Source organism: Carassius auratus, chromosome 12 (assembly GCF_003368295.1).
Source record: "Carassius auratus strain Wakin chromosome 12, ASM336829v1, whole genome shotgun sequence".
Lineage (NCBI taxonomy): Eukaryota > Metazoa > Chordata > Actinopteri > Cypriniformes > Cyprinidae > Carassius > Carassius auratus.
The window spans coordinates 3,099,008-3,121,105 of record NC_039254.1 but is presented as its reverse complement, the minus strand read 5'-3'; the positions used below and the strand labels follow the sequence as shown (position 1 = coordinate 3,121,105).

The 22,098-nt window shown below is 35.8% G+C and overlaps 1 protein-coding gene across 1 annotated transcript in view; it reads left to right on the top strand.

Moving 5' to 3' along the window:
• The first annotated feature begins 5,210 nt into the window (after positions 1-5,210).
• LOC113111500 (urotensin-2 receptor) overlaps positions 5,211-22,098 on the top strand; it is a 29,960-nt gene continuing 13,072 nt past the window's right edge. Inside the window, exons 1-2 of the mRNA XM_026276271.1 lie at positions 5,211-5,925; positions 7,251-8,342. Coding sequence (XP_026132056.1) covers positions 7,253-8,341 — 1,089 coding nt within the window. The 5' untranslated portion in view covers positions 5,211-5,925; positions 7,251-7,252 and the 3' untranslated portion in view covers position 8,342. The remainder of the gene's footprint in view (positions 5,926-7,250; positions 8,343-22,098) is intronic.

Below are 22,098 nucleotides of genomic sequence, written 5' to 3'. Positions count from 1 at the left end.
ACTTTGGGCTAATTTGATGAATTCTGATTAATGTACATTGTCTCTTTTCTTTTCTTTTTTTTACATAAATAAATAAACTATATATATTTGTGCTGACAAATGATTGATTGCAATTAATCACATCCAAACTGTGCACTGTGCATATTTATTATGGATATATAAATGCACACACATACAGTATATATTTAAAAATGTGTATATACATGTATTTAAATCCTTATATATTTATTCTGAAATTAATTAAACATTTATTTCATATGTTGTTATATTCATTTATTAATGTATTATGTAGTCTTAACAGTCATCAATGCAGTCATCTTAAAATTGTTGTCCCTGATGACTACTGTATATTCGAGATAAACAGTTCAATAAACATTATGATACATTATATATATATATATATATATATATATATATATATAGTATAATGTAAATAAATATTATTTTATTTCATTTTGTTTTATTTTATTTTATTTGAGAGACATACATTAATATAGGCATCAAAGCTGCATGTGAAGAAATTATACTCCTTTCAAGGTGATCAAACAGGGCAACAGCTCTGACTTTGTTTCAATTATAAATGTATTATTTACCTAATTTGTTGTCAGAATAAATATTAGATCTCTACTGAAGGTTGTGATTGGCTCTCAGGGATGCATGATAAATAAACCCTATTAAATTTTCAAATGGTGCTAGAGGGCAGTATGGTGTTAGGTTGTACATACCACTGCAGCCATTTATAGCTAAATCAAGCATCTCTATCTCTCTTTCACTTTGGCTCGCTCTTTATTTTCTCTCCTTCCTTTACGCCTATAACACAGGAAGAAGTGTTCTTTCAAGCTTTACCTTTTATGTTTTTGTGAACCTTTGAAGAAACTGTTCAAAATGATTCCAGTAAACAAACAAACAGAGGCACATGCAAAGGCTTAAGATGGCATAGAGACGTGTCCACAGCCAGTAGTCCAGTGGGGTTTTGTTACAGAATAAGTTGATACGTGAATGCTTATCATAAGTGCCTTTAAGAGAGGAAAAACACTAATTTCTTAGAGGCAGTGTATTTGATTTATATTTTGTTTTTGGCAGTGTATCTGTTCTACAGCACTCTTGTGGCAATTCACAACTGTTTAACAACTTGGCAAATTAGTGTCAAACTAATGCAAATTCGTACAATCTTATTTATACGTTTTTTCTGCTTATTAAAAATAAAATTCCATTTGGTTGTCGGCGCTGGTGCAGAAATTACATGCTTCACCTTCAGGTTGCATGAATGAGATCTCCACAGTAACCAATGACGGAGAAATGTCTGAGCAATAAAGTTTTCCTCCGGATGACTGTGGTATCAGAGCAGCAGACAACGCAGGAATATGACACCATGCCTCAAACTAATTAGTAAGGGTACGCAGACACTAAGACCTTGCAGGCCACATTGTAGCTTTAACCACATCTTTGCTGATTCAGTCACTGCAGAAGCACAGGTAATGACTATAATGGTGATAATGGTGACTCCAGACACTGTGGAGGTGCATTGGAAAGACTGCTGTCAGCAGATGCGTTGTCCTGACATAAGTCATAACCACACGTGACTCCTCTTGACATTCCATGTTTGTAAGAACACTGTGTTCAGAAGGTGATTTCCTGCTGTCAGTCAACCCTGGCAAAGGCGGCAGTGGGCCAAGCACTTCATCACCAGACAAACATCCGCAAGGACAATAAATCCCCACTCAAGAGATGGATATCATGTATTTATGTAGTGAGTGAAGGGTTTCCTGATGTTTTAGATGTGGGATTTTTGGCACAGTTTAAAGACATTGTTCAGATTTCTATGCACAAAGTGTTCCTATTCCTGCTGCTTTTCCCATCGCTTGATGAAAAGCTCCTCAGCTCTTACAGCCTGTCTGCTTTGATTCTGAGTGTATCCCTGAGTTTGAAGCATCAGGTGAATATGGCAGATAAAATGGGTGAAGAGACTGATGTATGAAATAACACATATCTTCACTGAATCCGTCTACACTTGAAGTGTCAAAGTTGAACATCATCTCAGAAAATTCACTTATATGATTGCTATATAGGCCTATACAGTGAATGTTCTGAGATGAGATGTACAGCTTTGACCCATCATGTTTTGCAGCATACTTTAGCATTGTAAAATGCTTGAACATTCGGCTCATTCTAAAAGATTGCTAGTATATAACTTTTTATACAGATGTTCAATAAGAAATATAAAATGGATCACCTTATATTTTAGACACAGTATTGATATCAGTCACATTCTCTATTTTTGGTACACCAATTTAAATAATGATATAATAGAAACAAAATTGCCTGCTGCAAGCAACAAAATATGCATATACTTCCCTACTACAGCAGGCGACAAACAGTATTTGAAATGATTAGTACAGTATGTGCAAATTCACAGTATTCATAAAACATAAATCAAAATGACTGTACCCCATGATCCACTTCTTCTGAAGTGTTCATCTAATAGACACTTTACTATCCCATGAGGCCACTGAGAGGATTTGTGAATGGCAGTGACACAATGCAACTGAACCTGGTAGGTCACATAACAACAACATGACAAATGTCAGTCTATATTACTGTATATTCATACATATTAATACTACATAAAATGTGCCTTTTTCATGGTAACAAAATACTTATTTAAAGGAAGTGGTGGTATTTTCATCCTGAATGAACTTTAACAAATTGGTTGAATGAATGATTCAGTGACTCGTTCATAAAGACTGAACTGATTAAAGTAACAATTCATCCAATCAGAAAAAAATATTTGCCTCCTCCTACTTGCATAACTAACTTGCTAAAAAGTCCCCACAAATACCAACTAAATGTTATTTTAAAAGTAAAAGAATAAGAGGCTGTGTAGTGCATCGAAAACAGAAAAGGGCAATCAACAACAAAGGCATGGATCAGTGCCACTGATATGATTGAGAGCGATTTAGTACAGTATTTATGCGTCACAGCATGCCAATCAGCTTGATTTGGCCAGAGTGGGACTGACCTAGGGAGGGCCTGACTCAGATTTGACAGATCCCACATAGCCTTCACTGGCTGATATCACATCAATATTTCAACCTAACACTTTAGTGCAATTGGACCCATCAGTTGGGTATCGTCAGCTCCGGGACAAACTCACACCCAAACAAGAACCAGTCCTTCTCCTGCAATCATTTCCACATTTCTGTTGAGCAGTCTGTACACTGTTATTATAATAATAACAACAACAGACAAACACATTCAACTCTGTGCTGTGTTCATGCTGTTTGGCTGACTCAACTGTCATTTTCTATTTCATATTGTGTTATCCTACCTTTCCCATATATCCCTTCCTGATGTCCTCCAGATGTAACTTTCACAGGAGCCACAGGAGACCGGCACAACATCTATTAATCAAAGTGTGGTCTTGGAATCCAAGCATAAATAGACCCAACATTTTAACTGCCTTTGACATGAGGTTACGATGATCTTTATTCAGGCCTGTAGAGACGAGAACAGCTAATTTTCTCAAGAGCAAAATGGTTGATCTACAAATAATATTCCCCGGAACAAATGACAAGCTATTCTAAAATGTTAGAGCTGCATGGTGTTTGCCATGTGCACCAGAGAATAATATCAACTTGCATTGCTCATCTATATATGAAAGGGCAAAAATACTCCCAACCTCATTTCCAGCCCTTTGAACTTTATTTTCCATCCGAGGCAGTGTGCCATCAAATGAACCTGGCTATATTAAAGTCTGAGATACCACTTCCTGAGTATTCCAGATCCAGATTCATATTGTTGACTAAAAATGACTTGAATACTTCAGCTGAAATGGCACATTATAATTCCACTCTTTCGGTTGTTTTTTTTCCCCCCGTATTCTGGAATTGACGGAGTCAAATCCTAATAAGTTCTTTGATAAGCCAAGAGCCATTGATTGCAGTGAGGTGCTGTTGACGTAGTTCTGAATGAGTGTTCTGGCATATTGCTCTGACCTCTCATTGCCTCACGGTCTCCCATTAATTGAGATGGTGCTCTGACAGATTTGCAAGGACTAACTGCATGATGAAGGAGGCCGACATTAATTTTTCTCATGTGTTAACATAACATTAAATCCCCCTGACTGCCACATGAATACTAAAACTGTATGCAAATTGCAGAGAAGAGCTTTTATCTCTTTTAGTCACAAAAAAAATTGTATTTGTATTTTTGATAAAGCATTTCATGTGAATGTATATCTTTTACATCATGATTTTAATGTGTCATGAACCTAAATTACATTACATTTTAACTTTACTTTTTAGTGTTTATTAATATACTGTAGGTTAATATTCATGTACATTTATATAAGTGTATTTCAAACAAGAAAGAATTAAAAAATAATCACTAATATATTTCTAAATTAACCTAGATTATTTAATGTTGTGAAAAATTATTTGTCAATTTATGATACATTATGCATTAACATAATTGTTTTTCCTCACCCTCCCAATGAGAAATGTTTATATATATATATATATATATATATATATATATATATATATATATATATATATATATATATATATATATATAGAAAAATGTTTCAATCATTAAAAAAAATTAAATTATTACTCCATAGCAGATCCAATAAAAATGTTGGAGTATGTTGTTTAAAGGTTATTCTAAATCCATGCTATCTTGCCACTTTCAACAGCACTAGAGTCATAAACAAGCTCTGAAAGTGAATTCCTCTCTATAAGGGTAACATATCTTTGTGAAAAACTGAACAAGGCTGGCTTTCTTTCATAAAAGTGCAGAAAACTCCCTGGTATGTATTAAGTACCTGCTGAGAATAGTCTTCCAGTGCATTATTTCAAGGGATGACCTTTAGGTTAAACAACATGGCATCATTAAAGTAAAGGACTTGTCACAGGGCATTACACCCACTTCGGCCAGTCCTGATTTTTCCTGCCTATCATGACTCAGTCTGTTATTATTATGTGAAATCAACACTGCAAAATGTTTACCTTGGAACACCAAAGTAGAGAAAATTGTGATTGCATCGCTAACAGGAACTTGACAGAAGCGAAAGCTAAATTGCCTCCATCAAAAAAAAAAAAAAAAAAAAAAAACCTTTTACCTAGACCTAAACCTGTTTTTTGTTCGATTCCGTTTTGCTATAGCAGCTTGTTATGGTACATTGTGTTCTGTGTTTTAGTATTATTTCTCTTTATATTGAAACTCAAATGTGTAATACAAATCCCATGTGTGGCAATCTTCTGTCCGCTATATGATGAATGAATGAGCTATGGTTGTAGCTCATTAGTCATTCACAAACAACACAAGCACACTCATTTCCAGAATGCCTCATCACACGATGCATTCCCCCCAACCAATCTCTCTCTTCTCTCGCTTTCCTTTCCTCTCGCCCTCATCTCCCCTCCCACTCTATGCTAGTGTGTGAGTAGCTCTCTCTTTCTACCCCTCGCAGACACGCACTCTGTCAGTGGAGGAGATGGTTTAGAAACCCATCTGTAGCTGAATGTTATCACCTCCTTGTGCATGCCCATCTAAGAGGATTGTGTCCTTTTTCTGCTCGGACCACTTTTTTCCCTTTTTTTCCCTTGTTCTTTTTTTCCTGTTTTCTTATCTGCCAATCAGGTTTCTGATATAGTGAGTGTTCCGCTGAAGTTTTTCTTGCATAGCTGAAGCACCTGCTTATGACTTATATTGATGTGATCTGTGTGTCCTAACACACATGGCACAGCTTAAGCCATTTGTTTTTTGTCTACTGGAATTGTTTCATTTTGCCGTACAAGGATCTTGCTGACAGCGTGGTAGGAATCCAGGAGTAAACTCTTAGGAGAAACCATGAGTTGGACTCATTATAAATACTAAACGTCTGTTTGCTTGGAGCTACGCCATCTGAGGAATCCAATTAAGGTAATGCAATATTGTTTCTTCTTGTGTTTGACTTTTGAGGTCACTTATCTAAAAAAACTGTTATGATAAATAAGCATATTTCATTAATTTGAGGGTGTAGGGTCTAGTTTTAAATATTAAATCTTTCGCTGATGCTTAAGCATTAGTCATTTGATAGTCAATTGAAATCAGCTGACTTTAAAGTGATTACATCAAGTAGTGGGAAAGTTGATCCATCTCACAATTTTTTTTCATTAATAGGTGAGTTGATTTAAAATTTTAAGGTTCTCAAAAAAATATTTATATTATACTGTATGAACCACAGGTTAAAACATTGTTATAATATATATATATATATATATATATATATATATATATATATATATATATATATATATATATATATATATATATATATATATATATATATATATATATAATCATGGTTTTGAATTTAAGGCACAAAAAAGAAAAAGAAAAAATACGGCTGACTTTAAACCATTGGTTAAAATACCATTTTATAATAATATAATTATTTGGTAACAATTTAGTACAGGGACCAATTCTGACTGTTAACTAATTGTTTAGCATGCCTATTATTAACATTTTGGTGTGTGTGTGTGTGTATATATGTAGCACAGACCAAAGGTTTGGACACACCTTCTCATTCAAAGAGTTTTCTTTATTTTCATGACTATGAAAATTGTAGATTCACACTGAAGGCATCAAAACTATGAATTAACACATGTGGAATTATATATGAAATTATATACATAACAAAAAAGTGTGAAACAAGTGAAAATATGTCATATTCTAGGTTCTTCAAAGTAGCCACCTTTTTCTTTGATTACTGCTTTGCACACTCTTGATGAGCTTCAAGAGGTAGTCACCCGAAATGGTCTTCCAACTGTCTTGAAGGAATTCCCCGAGAGATGCTTAGCACTTTTTGGCCCATTTTACCTTCTGTCTGTGGTCCAGCTCACCCCTAAACCATCTCGATTGGGTTCAGGTCCGGTGACTGTGGAGGCCAAGTCATCTGGCGCAGCACCCCATCACTCTCCTTCTTGGTCAAATAGCCCTTGATGCTTTCAGTGTGACTCTACAATTTTCATAGTCATTCTTTGAATGAGAAGGTGTGTCCAAACTTTAGGTCTGTACTGTATATATATATAATTACATTTATAATTAAATAGTATAGTCATTACTTGTTGAGAAGAATTCAAATTATGTATCATAGATTAAATTTAGATTATAAAAATGTTAGCATAATTGCAAAATAAGTCTATAAGCAAAACAACTGTTCAACAACTTTTTTTAACCACTTTTGACCATTAATTCTTCTGTAGAGATGAACACTGTGCCAATGGAGCCCATAGTGGCGATGCTGGAGAAGGTTTCCAATGTCACTGAGCTTCCAGTAGAAGCTTCTACTGAAGACCTGGCTGCCACCTTCACCATCGGCACCATCCTGTCCTTAATGTGTCTGGTGGGGGTGTCTGGAAATATCTACACTCTCGTGGTCATGTGCCACTCCATGCGCTCGGCTGCCTCTATGTACATCTACATCATCAACCTGGCACTAGCTGATCTGCTTTACTTGCTCACGATTCCATTTGTGGTGTGCACACATTTCCTGAAGGGCTGGTACTTTGGAGACGTTGGATGTCGGATCCTCATCAGCATGGACTTCCTTACAATGCATGCCAGCATTTTTACCCTGACTGTCATGAGCACAGAACGTTACTTTGCCGTCCTCAAGCCTCTGGATACAGTCAAACGTTCGAAGAGCTACAGAAAAGCAATCGCCCTCTTGGTGTGGACAGCTTCGTTGATTCTCACCTTACCCATGATCATCAGCATCCAGCTGATGACGGAAAGCTCCAAGCCAATGTGTCAACCCACCCTGAGCCCTCTCTCATATAAAATTTACATCTCCTGTCTATTTGGCACCAGCATTGTGGCTCCAGGGGTGATAATCGGGTACCTGTACATATGCCTGGCACGAACCTATTGGATTTCCCAAACGGAGACGTTCAAGCAGACCAAGAAGCTCCCAAACCAGAAGGTGCTATATCTAATCTTCACTATCGTGCTCCTGTTCTGGGCCTGCTTCCTGCCTTTCTGGATCTGGCAGCTTCTAGGTCAGTTTCGGCCTCAACTGGATCTCTCCACCAAGGCCAAGCGTAACATTAACTATCTGACCACCTGTCTGACCTACAGCAACAGTTGCATTAATCCGTTCCTCTACACCTTGCTCACCAAAAACTACAAGGAGTACCTCCGCAAGAGACAGAGGACATGGACAGCTGGCAACTACCTCAACCGGCGGAACCGCTTTCAGCGTTCGTCCCGACTTTCCTTGTCCTCTAGCAGCCAGCAGTGCACGGAGAGCTTTGTCCTTGCGCATACATCTCGCACCAACAACAGCAGTTTTTGAGGTAGGTCGTTGACCTTGTCTTTTTGGCATCGTAACTGCATGCTGTTTTCCAGACGGCGACGTGACTGCATGAAACCAAATTTCCTCCAGTTTACCTTGATCTGCGCTCAGTCCAGCAGGTCTGTTTTGAATCAGCCAAGACCAGACTGCTTTAGTTTTGCGGACTTGGGTCTGATTTTCAGGACCGCCTCTTGACACTGCAAAGTGCTACAGCTGATATATGAGAACATGTAATGCTTGACCAATCTTTTTTGCTTGCTAATGCACAGCTCTATCGTTTAAATTATCACTACACATACAATACAAATAGACAGTTTAACTGGAGAGACATTCAGCATGTTATGCTTTGTTTGAGTAACATTTTAAAGGTGAAATTTTAGCACTTGGCGAGTCACCATTATATTTCATTGTGTGACAATCTTCCATTTATTCCAGGAAGTTATGTTTGCAAATGACAGATCTAAGTAGATCAGACATTTTCATTGAAAGATTACATTTTAAAACATCACTTTGATGTCATTATTTTCTCTAAAGGTTCATTGATAATTTGTCATATAGTGCAAATGCTCTTCTGGGTGAAATAGGCCAGATGATAATTAGGTTCTTCTGATTGGATCGCAGCACCAAATTACTCTCCAATCAGCAGAACTGCTACCTACAGTAAATGTCTGCATTGTAGGAATGACAGTGGACTAAAAGAATAAAGCTATAACATAAAGTGTTAATATTATCAACAAAAAAATTACTCATGGGGTCTTTCTGCAATAATTTTGTCAGGAATCACTCAGGAAAAAGGACAACAAACTCCCCCCAGATTAGAACTTGATCTAATCCTCAAATGTATTTTAATTTCCCATCAAATGACAAAATTAAAAACACAACGTAGAAAGCAGAGTGAAAAAAGAGCATACCAAAGCTCCTTCCTCATACTAAATTCATTAAGATTTTTCAGAGTGTGTGACTCATTCATCTTTTCATTTGGTGTCAGCTGAGTCAATTATTTTCATTAGTGTTTTAAAAAAGTCTCCACTAAAAATACAACTGATAATGGAATTGTAACCTCCTAGATCAGGTTATCAGAGTCTTTTTGTATAATAAGTCCAAAATCTAAAACCATTTATACTGAAGAGTTTCCAAATTGATGGGGAAAATAAAAAATCAATAAAAATCACAGCATGTTTATGATTAATTTCATTTCAAAGTGCACTCTATAATTATTTAGACAGATATCTGAGCACCAGAAAACCTTAAACTCTTAACCTTAACCCAGACTGTTAAAAACAACATAGTTTCTGTTAAACATAAACACAGACTAAATAACCACAGTGAGAAACATTTTCTAAAAGGATTAAAATGCCACTGCACATATTCTGCAGCCTGAGACTTATGATAACAATAATTTAGTAATTTTCCCACTGAAAATACAACGCTTTCTAAAAACATAAATACTGAAATTACTTGGATTGATAGTTTGACAGTTTGGGGAATTTCTCAATTTCATGAAAGAAACCAAGAAAGAAACCAATACGCCGAATTGAATGCTGAACAAGAATGTATCAGTCTACTCAATCACTGCTGTGATTACAGTTCCAAATTCCCAAGTTTATACAGTTAATTGAGTTTCCTTTAATTTTTTTCATCTCAATGTCACACTATGCTTCTACTGTCTGACTTCTGATCACTACTGAGAGAGGAAACCAGTCAGCAGAGCAATGAAACAATTCTTCCGAGGTCTTTGGCGGGCCACATGACGCATGTTTAGGAAGTGATGGACATTGCCAGAAGGAAGACCTGTGTGTCCCTGCAGCTCTAAAAATAGCCTGTCCTCTACAACAGCCTCTGTACACAGTCCTGCAATGTCTCTATTTGGTTCAGACGCTAAATCAACATTGCACGTAATGATTTCTCTTCACCTGAGCTGTAGATATTGATTCACCACCATTGAGGGTGTGATTTCTGTAATCAGGTCTATGTAGAAAATATTCCAATGTATGTTCAAATTATTTATGCCTGATTAAATATATTTAATTTGATAGATTTTTAATGAATAATTTTTAAAAAGTACATTGAAAAATGATGTAGAAAGAATTTTCACTTGGATATTTCTGGTCAATTTAACAATGAATTACAAAGAAGCTATAAGTAACACATTGAATTAAACATGAAATTTAACTTGGAAAACATATTCCAATAATCGTTTTATTTACAATTGTGGAAAATAATAGTTTACAGTGTATGAATAAAAAGGAAACATGTATTTTACAAAATATTTTCATTTAATTATTTTTTAATTAATACACAATGCTTTCACTGCATTGTGTTAAACAACAAAAATGTAAAGGTCAAGATTTACATTTGCTGTTACTGATTTTTTTTTTTTTTTTTTTTTTTTTTTTGCATACTAAATTTAGCTACATGAATAGACAGGGACAGCAGCATGCATTTACCTGAATTTGCATTCATATGATCTCTTACTTAAGGCCTAGGAAATAACTGAACAAAAGTCACATTTGGCATTCAAATCAAAAGGAAGCGCAAAGACAACACAAAGTGTCCCTGACAAATCCTAACTCACAAACTAAATTCACCTTAACATAGTTATTATTGTTGGGTTAAAGTTAACTGAAAGGACCATCCACCCACTCTTGATAATGGCACCGGTTTCAATCAGGACACCAATCTGTCAGCGAGTTAGAGACCTTATTTGTCTAGACGGTGGGCTGTTTCATCTGGTTCTGATCCAATGAGGATCCAAATCAATACATCTCAGATATTCCAGGACCTCTTCCAGACCATCTTGAGCCTAGCATGAGATACTCCTGGCAGAACAATTGCACGATGATAAACTGTTATGATCTTTGTAATCCAAAAGTAAGAATGGCACACATTTCCATCAAAATTCTCTAAAAAAGAGACTCTCTCTGAGTCTTTCCATCAAACTCTTTAAAATATAACCCTGGTTTGGTCCAGCAATCAAAGTTGGGCCTGCCTTATAAAAGCAGCAATCGTAGATCAATAGATTTAAAATTCACATCGATAAGAACACAGAATACTTCTATAATAGTGAGAGAAAATCTGCGTAATTTGTTGCATTCTGGCTAAGAGAGCTTAACTGGTAGCTCACATTCAAGGGATTTGGATTTTCAGTAAATATGCTGAGCTTTTCTTGCAGGGCTAGTGATAACAAATGAAGAGTTCTGTTCTGGGTGAGTGAAATACAAATGCAGTGGCTGCAGAAAGGTTTGAATGTTTAACTTTCATTTCGCCAGGTAAACTTGAGTGAGATTCTTATGCCATGCCCTGTAATGGGAAGAAAAAACAACGGGAAACAGGTTAAGAAAATGAGAATCAGCAGGGTGTGCATCAAAATCTGCCATGACTACTAAAGACATCTTCTAAAGTTTTGACAGTGCATAGTCAAATTTTGCCTCAGCTACAAATACATTATGCATTATATACACACTGCTGAGCTGCCTACATTATCTAATTAAAAACTGCTAGTGCAAACACTGTACTATGCATAGTATGACAGGAATCAGATAGATTTGCATTTGTTTGAAATATGTGACGCTGTTTCATCATTTTGTATTCCGAGTCAATATGGTGTGGGAGTATATAGATGGTGGTAATGTACTGTAAATGAATCAGAAAACGGGTTCACCGAAGACTTGTTAATGGCTGCAGCTTACTGACAGCTGGCAGAGTTTATGAAACCCCGTTGCTCTTGTTTGCATGCTTGTAAATACCTTTCCAGTGATCCTGGTTACACGTCAGGCATCTTATCTCGCGCACACTGTATGCCACTTGAGAAAAGTGACCAGCCATGAAACTATGTATGCATTACATTAAAAAACAGAAAGAATAATTCCATATAATAATAATAATTTATTATTTATATATTATTATAAATTATCTAATTTATGACTATTTAATCAAATTATAAATCAATAAAGAAATATCACGATAATACTTAAAAATGATTTCATAAAAATATATATTATATTTAATGTAATTAGAATTTAGATGATGATGATGATGATGATAATAATAATAATAATAATAATAATAATAATAATAATAATAATGTACTATACTTATAAATGCTCATCTTTTGATAAAAGTCTCAGCAAAATAATAATAATAATAATTTATGTAACTACAGTAAAAATACAAAGCTAATATTTATACATTTTCTCTTTCTTTGATTTCTTTGCTTATAGATTATATTGCAGGACAAATTCCAAAAAAAAAAAAAAAAAAAAAAAATGCTGGTTTGTTTCAACTCAACTTTGGGTCAAATATAGACTAACCCAAATTTTGGGTTAAAAATTGAATTATAAAATTTAACCTAACAGCTGGTTTAGTCCATATTTGACCCAAAGTTGGAAAAGTTTTGTTTGAAAATGCATCTCTTTGGTTGACAACATTCTAAACCGAGCCACTCACAAATCACAGTGAAACACACAGTGGATCAGATGTATTTTTGATAATCAAGCTAAACCATATTTCATTCTCTTTGTTCTCGCATTGTTAGAATTAATTAAAAAAAGTTACCGGCCAACTGGCTAGTTAGAGACTATTCCTACAAAATGCATTATTCCATATCACTGCGCTACTTTTCGATTGTTTTTGGAAGCTTGCATCTGGCATCTTGCGCATGAAGCTGCATTAAAAAATATATTTCAAATTGTGTTTCCCCCCATTCGTCTCCCCATTTCCCTGACTATGAAAAATCCATTGTTCTTCATAAATTATGATCTGGGTAGGACACTGGGTAGGACACTGAGATATCGATCACGATTTACAGGGCTGCGGATTCCTTCTGTTGCACCATTGATCCGAGTACTGTAAATGTGTCTGGGTTTCCCCTTGAAGAGGACATTGGTGAATGTGGCTCTCTCTGATATTAAAGGTTCCATCACCCCACGTCACCCGGCAGGCTACCGCAGTATCTGTCTTCCGAGGTGACTGTGCTTCTACAAGGTCAGGCCATTGCAGATAGTTGAATCCACCATCACTCACGCAGCACCTAGCTAGATTTAATGCACACATCTGCACTAATGACTTTTGTGAAGTAATCAGTGCAACTCAGATCCTTTCAGTATTTATCCTGTCAAACGGTACAGGAAACCCACATGTTGTGCCAAAACGACCAGCTTCTTCCCATAACCCTTTAGTCCTTCCTTTTGCAAATGCTGGAAAACGTTGTTATGCAACTTGAGGAAAATCTGAGACGTCTTATCTTTTCATCTATAAATGTGTCCCCATTTTCAAAACTATGAGTTTGTATTATTCTCTTGATAATTAATAATCTTTGCAATCTTACACTGAAGAGCTTTAGTTGTAGTGCTTTGGCAAGGCTTTGGCAATGTAAAGCACAAGCGTTGAATGATTGATGTTTGAATGGTACTTTCTTGCGCTTGTTTTTTTCCTGGAGTTTTAAGATGATGAATGTTAAGTGAGACTCCAGGGTGTGCGATTACATTGTGTACAACTCGGTCTGAATCATAGCTTTTCCATTCATCAAACAAAAATATACAAACGGGAAAATGATTAAGGTTTCTAAAGCGCTTCAGCAAAAACGTCAACCATTTTCCTCAAAACTGAGCACTATTTACCTGACATAAAATTTTAAATAATATTATATATTTTTTATTTTTAATATTTTTTTAAGTCATACATTGAATCAGAGAACAGAACCATGCACAGTAAATCAAGTACTATAACAAGGCAGTGCATGTAAGTAAAAAGAATAAAAAAGGACATCACATATTTAATACTTACTCCAGTGTAATATTTGACATTACAAGACGATGAAAAAGAAGCCCTTCAATGCCTTTGAAATTATGGCTACCCATAAAAATGTGTGCTGGAGTTTTTACTGCATGAGCTGATAATGGTAGTTATCATATAAAAAAGCATTTTGTCACACTGGGGTTTTGCACTTGGCCGCTTGGATAACTCTGGAATGTTCTTCAGAGCATAACTAAGCCTATGAGAGAGGAACATTACAACGGCAGGAGACAGATGAGAGGACAGGGATTGCAAAGATAAACAAATAAGGCATTAGAGGTCAGAGAGAGCCATTAATAAAGGCCTTAACAATTAAGCATTATCTTTGCTGACATTGAGCAATAGAATGGGGAACACATGCAGCATAACTATTAACCGTTAAAGACTTTAAATAAATATTCAACAACAGATATAGTGCTATTTTTAATTTATTATAACATCCCATTAGAATGTGCAGCGAATGATAAACAAACGTACTAATTTCTTAAAATAATACTCTATCTGAATAAAAAAGACAATCTTTTGGTTGCAAAATCCTACAATTGGTTAGAAAAGCCAGGACTGATAGTAATTACAAGCAGATGTTTAAAAAATAATGAGCAGCTGTGATTCACAAGATTTGAGCCTCAAAGTTCCTCAGTGTTGTCATGAATCGTGCCGTTTCCATGTATTCACAGCATTAGTTTTGATGCTGGACAATGATCCTACAGAAGAAGATAATCAACGGTGTCCCCACCAGATCTATGCCTGGTGGTAAGAAAACTTAACACAAAGGCAAAAGAAAACAGTATATGATCTTCTGCTGGTTAGAAGAAAATACCATAAACAATGTTAGTTCCTTGGAGTTCTGACAAGTTCTGAAGACCAGACAAACGCAGTATAACATGACGACTATGTGCTTTTAGAAAGGGAATAGCTACATTCATATTCAATATTTGTTCAGTTTTAACTTCATTCTGGACAGTCTTTGTGAACATATGCTCAACTGTATGTTATTCTTTGTAGCTAAGAATGAAAATGCTTTTGTTAGCACATCTCACTCCATGTACCTGTTTTAGTGTTAGACTCTTTAAAAATATAAGTGTGAGGTTGCTTTATTACATTCTTTAAGAATGATTTCCTATGTTAGGCTAAACTAGTGTTATTGACAGGGCAAAATGTTCAGTTCTTGCACACATTGCAAGGGTGTTTATATAAGAAGAAAAATACACAGTGGATACAGTGGGGTCCAAAGGTCTGAGAGCACTAGTGAAATTGCTTTTATTTGCATTTTTGTTTTTAATTTAATTAAAAAATAATAATAATATGCAATTCCAGAGTGGTTGGAAAAGGAAAGAGGAATCTCTCTCGATGCACTGCTGTTTCAGACTGCCTTTTTAGTGCATTGCTTGTTGTTATGTAAAGCTTAATGTTTTGCTTCTTCTGGTGGAGGTGAAATATGCAAATAATTAACTGGCCAATTTTGTCTGATTTTGATGACTGGTTTTTCTAAAAGCAATGTCACAGTGACATATATACTGAATACTGATCTTGATTATTATTTATATATTTACTATTTACTATATATTTAATTTATTTTTTATTTTTTTATTTTTTTATCTTATTTAAGGGTTTTTTATGTTTCCAAAAGCTGTCTGTGCTGTTTCCTGGCATACCATTTGCTTACTGCAATAGCCGAAGAGAATATTTTGTTAGCTAAGATGTGCGAGTTTCCCAATGCCTTGTGAAACACTCAATAAGGGACTGGATCACAGGGTCAACTGCACCACAGAGCATCAGTAAAGAAACAGCAAAGCAGCTCCATCCCTCTATATAGTGCTTTCCGCAGGTAACTCTAGTAAAATAAAGATGCAGAGCAGTGGGATGCATTTCTTACAGAATGTGAATCAAATACGTTAGCCAGGATGCACAAGGACACCATGTCCTGACCCTGTGTTTGTCTGCCTTGTCTTTTCTGCAAGTGCACGGACACATCCATTATGAAACAGATTACAATACAGCTGATGGCCCCTGGCCTTTCTGTGTTGCAATGTCCTTTTGCTCCCTTAAAGGAATAGTAAATGAAAAATTCTGTCATAATTTATTAACCCACATGTTGTGCCTTTCCAGACTTGTATGACTTTATTTCTCCGTTGAAGCAAAGAAGATATTTTGAGATTTTATTATTATTATTATTATTATTATTATTATTATTATTATTATTATTATTATATATTTTTTTTTTTTAGTTAAGAAAAATTGTTAATTTAGTGTCCATTATAAAAAACACCTGAGAGAGCACCACAGAAAAACGTATATAAAAGCATTTCATTCTTTCTCCTGCTTTTTTCTTTCTTTCTTTAAAGTTACAATATTGCACTTGAGAACTTTAGCAAACTTTGTGACACTCCTGTTTCCCAAAAATGAAATGTTTGACCTTAAATGTGCTGCAGGTGATTTTTAGTTTCCCGAATTCTGTCAGACTTAGCCACCCCCATCGCTTTAACCACATGCCCTTTCTCCGGGACATTCAAAAACATGAACATGCAACTGACAAAGCATACAGATTTCCATGCCTTTTATCACATCTTCATCGCTTTGTTTCTGGTTAGGCTGTCAGCGAGACACATTGATTCCTCAGGACACCAATTTCTGTGGTACCTGTAAGGAAGGCGGAATATTTTCGTGTGTGGCATTCCAAAAAGTCACTTACAGCACAAATAAATGCACATACTGTATAACAGTCTCAAGAGGAAATAGTTGCTTCATGCTATTGCTTCACAGGCGCTATTTCCCCTTGGCAACCTTTTAGGGCTCTCTGGAAGCGGAAAATCTGGCTGATGGCTCCAGTAACACACATTAACACATCTATACACACACTTACTCCTCATAATTTTACCATAATCCTATCTCTGCGGCCCATGCTGTGAGTTTCTCTATTCCCACAGATCAGAGAGCGGTAAAGCGGCAGGTTTCGGGGTTGTTTTGAATGGAGAGGAAGTCCTTGAAGGTGTTGCAGCTGAACTTTAGGGGGATCAGCGGGGTGGGCCAATAATTAGAGTTATGTGGAGTGTCCGGGAGGAGCGGAAAGAGGAAAACTGTGAGCTGGGACAAAGCCGCAGTCCAAGCCCAGGGCAGGGAACACAGGATGGGGCAGGGTGTCTCTTAGGAGAATTATAGCTCCACAATGGTTCCAGGTGCTGCAGGTTGACTGGTTTTGTTTTTGTAAGTGCTCTGAGAGGGAGGGCATTACTGGAGAGGGTATTCAGGTGCTGGAACTTGGTCGATAGCAAGAAATCACAGATGATATATGGTCTTGATGCACGGTCCAAGAAAGACAAATAAAGTCTGTACAAGCAGCTCTTGTGAGCTTTCTGCCCTTGGAGAGTCAGTGGGGAAAAAACAAGCTGGATTAAAACAAAGCCATTGTGTTCTCTGTAGTTAACTTATCAGCACATCGTCCTCTATAAAATGACTGTTGTTGCAGAACAAATCACTGGTTTAATTGTTCAGGACTGCTCATTTGTGTTTGAAAAGAACATCAGTGCAGTTTATCTCAGCTGGTTGAGAATAAAAGGTTTTTCAGGTTAAATGGTTCATGTAATTATATCCCTATAATAAAACGTCCTATCTTTTTGGACCCCAAATGTGGAAATTGTAAGAGATTGGAGACCTTCATGGTAAATTGTCTTGTGGGCGAATCATAGAACTGACGTATCTGTGCATTTGAGTGTGTGCCTGTGCGCCAGCCTTGAAATGGTAATGAGAAAAACGAATGCACTTTCACACTTTCATCTCTAAATAACAGCTGTATTCTGTCCAAGCCACATGGTCTCTAAACTGATAATCATAGTGCAATAGATAATATTTGTTATACAGAGGGACTGTGGTTTTCTGTGATATTGCAAATTGTGATTTGCATGATAAATCTAAAGGGCTAAGCGTGTATGGGGAACACTCAATACACACTTTAACTCACTTCCTGTTAGATATCCCTTCAAAGATCCATGAGATATCAGACTGGCTTAGAATAATCACATCTTTAATGCTTCCTCATATCTTCATTGATCAGTTGATATTTCACCGCACTTGTCATGCAAAAAAGATTTAAATATATTCAGGGCACCGATCAGTAACAGTGTCCTCCCATGCAGTGTGTGACATGCTACACTTCACCTACTGGATGGAAATTATTTTACAATTAGTTCTATATCATTATTAATATTATTTGAGATGATGTTGCAGATTTTATATTTTATTTAGTATTTGACACCATGATCTGCACACATAATAGTCCTCTTTTAGCTTTTTATTTTACATTAATCACAGTAAAATAAAATGTAAAAGAAGACAGTGAGTGCAGATCGTGGTTTCAAGACACTGATTTAGCAGCCGTTGATTCACAGGTTTTCACACTGCAAATAAGATTAGAAATATTTAGTGAGAGATGGCCAGTGATTGTCTTCAATGTGTCCTTGCAGGGGAAAGTGACCTAGAGAGAAGTGTCAAGCAGCTTTATAAAAGGAATGTGGTTCTTGTGCCCTCTGGCTCAGATCATATTGCAGGCTTATGTTATGTTCCCTGGAGATATGCTCTTCAATTCACAGCTGGCTGTCTCCTCTGTGGTCAGACTCCTGAGGCATCCCAATAATCACTTACCCCTTAACAAAATACATCAAAAAACCACATAACACTTGCTATAATGATCACATCTGTACTAAATGTGCTTTACTGAAGATTCAGTGAACTCTATTAGTGGAATATTCCAATAATAGAGTTGTTTCAGTTACTAGGCCTATTAGTTCATTTGCTTAAGCCTAATTTATTCAATTACATGCTTGCATGAGTTAAATGTGGATTTTGGAGGTGAGGGAAAACTCTAATGGAAAAATATCAAATGATAAAATCTGTTAAATTATTTATGCTGAAACTCAAATACATGTGAATACATAAAAGTGATTATTTAAATTATCTTTTTTTTTTTTTTTTTTTTTTTTTTTTATTGAATATGAGGGATTGCTGTTCCATGTGTAAAAATGCCTTTTCACTGCCTGGTCTTAACTGTGACTGGATGCTGTTGAGAAACAGGGCATTTGACATTCTGTTCCTTAAAAAAAAAAAAAAAAAATCACAGACTATTTTTAATATGATCATTAGTTCCATAATGATTCATTTAGAAATGGATGTGTATATTATTCAGAAATGATTGGTATGTAATGGGGGACATCTAGAAAACATCTAGATTTAGCTGGTTGACTAAGCTGCTTAAAAAAAAAAAAACTTGGGTCATGTCTTTCCCAATGATTTGGGTAAAAGCCTAAAATGAATTGATGGCTCAGACTAAATGTCATACACTAGACATCATGTAAGCTGTCCAAGAAGCAGGAATGTGTCATATTATGAAGTGCAGTATGTCAGATTGCTCAAGAAACTTGGCAGACATCCTAAATCCCATGAAAAATATAACTGAAGATTAACTCTAAACTGAAAACATGTAAATACAAAGGCAGGCAAAAACACTATATTATCTGCCACTGGCTGATATAAAAAAAAAGACCATGTGTGAGTATAAGTGGGTGCCTGGCAGATGCAAAGCTTATCAAAATGTGTTTATAGGAGTTGAAGGTTGAAATGGTGCCTGAATTTTCCTAATTGTATCTTCGCTGGATTTTCTACAGAAGACGTCAGGCAGAAAATTCCTCCACTGAGTGAAACAATCTAAGTGGCATTAAATAACATCACTAGTCGTTTGCTTTTAGTCTTAGTTTACATTCTTACATTCTAATATGTACAAATGCATTTCTGACTTTCTTGGAAAAATAATGGCATGACAGTGGCTCTGTCCCAAATGGCACACTTGACATGCACTTGATATCTTAAGATGGGCATGTGTGTTTGTCCTTGAAAACCAAGGCACTGTATGGTGTCCCATTCTTCATCTTAAGTTTCAGAAGAGTGCTCATGGATGCAGCTCTTGTAACAGCTATGTGCTCTTGATACAAACTTCAGCCAAGCATGCACTGATGTTGACAGCACATTGGGCTGCTACTGTATCTGACAGTTTATGCGTCATTATTTCACTAAAATGTCGATTTTGTGGGGTGCAAGGATGGCATCTGAAACATGTCCAATCAATTCTTGGAGATTTTTCAAAGGATGGAAATCTGTCATCATTTACTCACCAGCTTTCCGTTTCAAAACTGTATGACCTTCTTTTATCTTCTTTTAATAGCCAACAATACATTGTATTGGTCAAAATGAATTTTTTTTCTTTTATGCCAAAAATCATTAGGATATTATGTAAAGATCATGTTCCATGAAGATATTTTGTAAATTTCGTAACATAAATGTATAAAAAACTTTTTGATTTAGTAAAATTCATTTGGACAACCTTAAAGTCAATTTTCTCAATATTTATTTAATTATTTATTTATTGCACCCTCAGATTACAGATTTTCAAATATTTGTATCTCAGTCAAATATTGTCCTATCCTAACAAACCATACATCAATTGAAAGCGTATTTATTCAGCTTTATGAAATAAGAGCATATGACTGGTTTTGCGGTCCAGGGTCACATAAAATGAAAGTTGAAGAGGTTCAATGCTGTTTTGATTCCTTCAGTATCAGTATAAGTATAGATGCACTACAGGAATTTTTTATTATTATTGCAATCAGAAATGACTCTCAGAAAATTAATTTACACTCGACTAATCACTGTTGATTTAAAAGTAATTAAAAAAGAATGTATGTGAAGAGCTTTTATGTAAATCCCAATGAAGTAAAAATAAATGAACTGCAAGCAAATGTGTGCTGTCTACGGGAGTACAGAGATGCTTGTGTGATTGCACTAACAGAGACCTAGTTCAACGGGAATGATTGTGACACTGAGCTGTCTTTGGATGGTTTTGAAGCATCTCTACAGCTGGACCATGACTCTTCAGTCACAAGGAAGTCTCAAGGAGGAGGTGTCTGTCTGCACGTGAACAATCGATGGGCAAAGACAGTGATTGTTCATGAGAAAATGTGTATCACAGAACTATTGACTATATCTATCCGGCCTTTCTATTTGCCAAGAGAATTTCAGCAAGTTTATATGTCAGTGGTATACCTCCTTCGGAAGTCTGATGTTCAGAAGATGCATTCAGTTCCATTCACTGGATGCTTTTATCATTTCATCATGGGTGATTTTAACAAGTGTTCTTTGGAGGGAATTTTAAATTTCCAGCAATAAATCGACTGTCCTATACACACCATCCTAAAACACTTCATCTATGTTATGGGTCAATACAGAATGCATATAGATTTTTCCTAGAACTTCTATTGGTTGTGTGGACCATAATGCAGTCTCTTTGCAACCATGTTATAAATCAATGTTGCAGAGAGCAAGACCACTAATCAGGTCATCTCAAACATGGAATAATGAGACATTTTAGAGCTACAGGATTTCTTTAATCGCACTGAATTGGACATGTTTAAATCTTCTTTTGTGGATGAGTTAGCTGATCTTATATTCACTTTTGTGAGACAGACAAATTAACGATTTCAGACTGAAGTGCTAAGAGAGAATTATTAAAACTTGGATTGCAGCATATAAACATATATAAACATGTTGTACTGGTAAGAATCATGTTCGTTTATTATTTATAGATTTTGCATCCGCATTTAACACTGTTCAACCATTTCGTTTAGCTGAACATCTGTGAATTTGATGTTCCTAAGTGAAATAGTACATGTAAATGGAGAATACGCTCTGTATTTACTCATCAGTTGGTTGCTCCCAAGGTTATATTCTTTCACCTCTTTTATTTATTTTCTATACAGACAGGTCCAGAAGTCAATATCCAGGCAGACACATTATTAAATATGCCGATGATACAGTGCTGTTAAGCCTGATTCTGTTGATATCCAATCTAAAGTAGTTATTGAAGGTAAATGAGTCGAGAATATCAATTCATGCAAGTATTTGGGTAAAGTTATTGATGA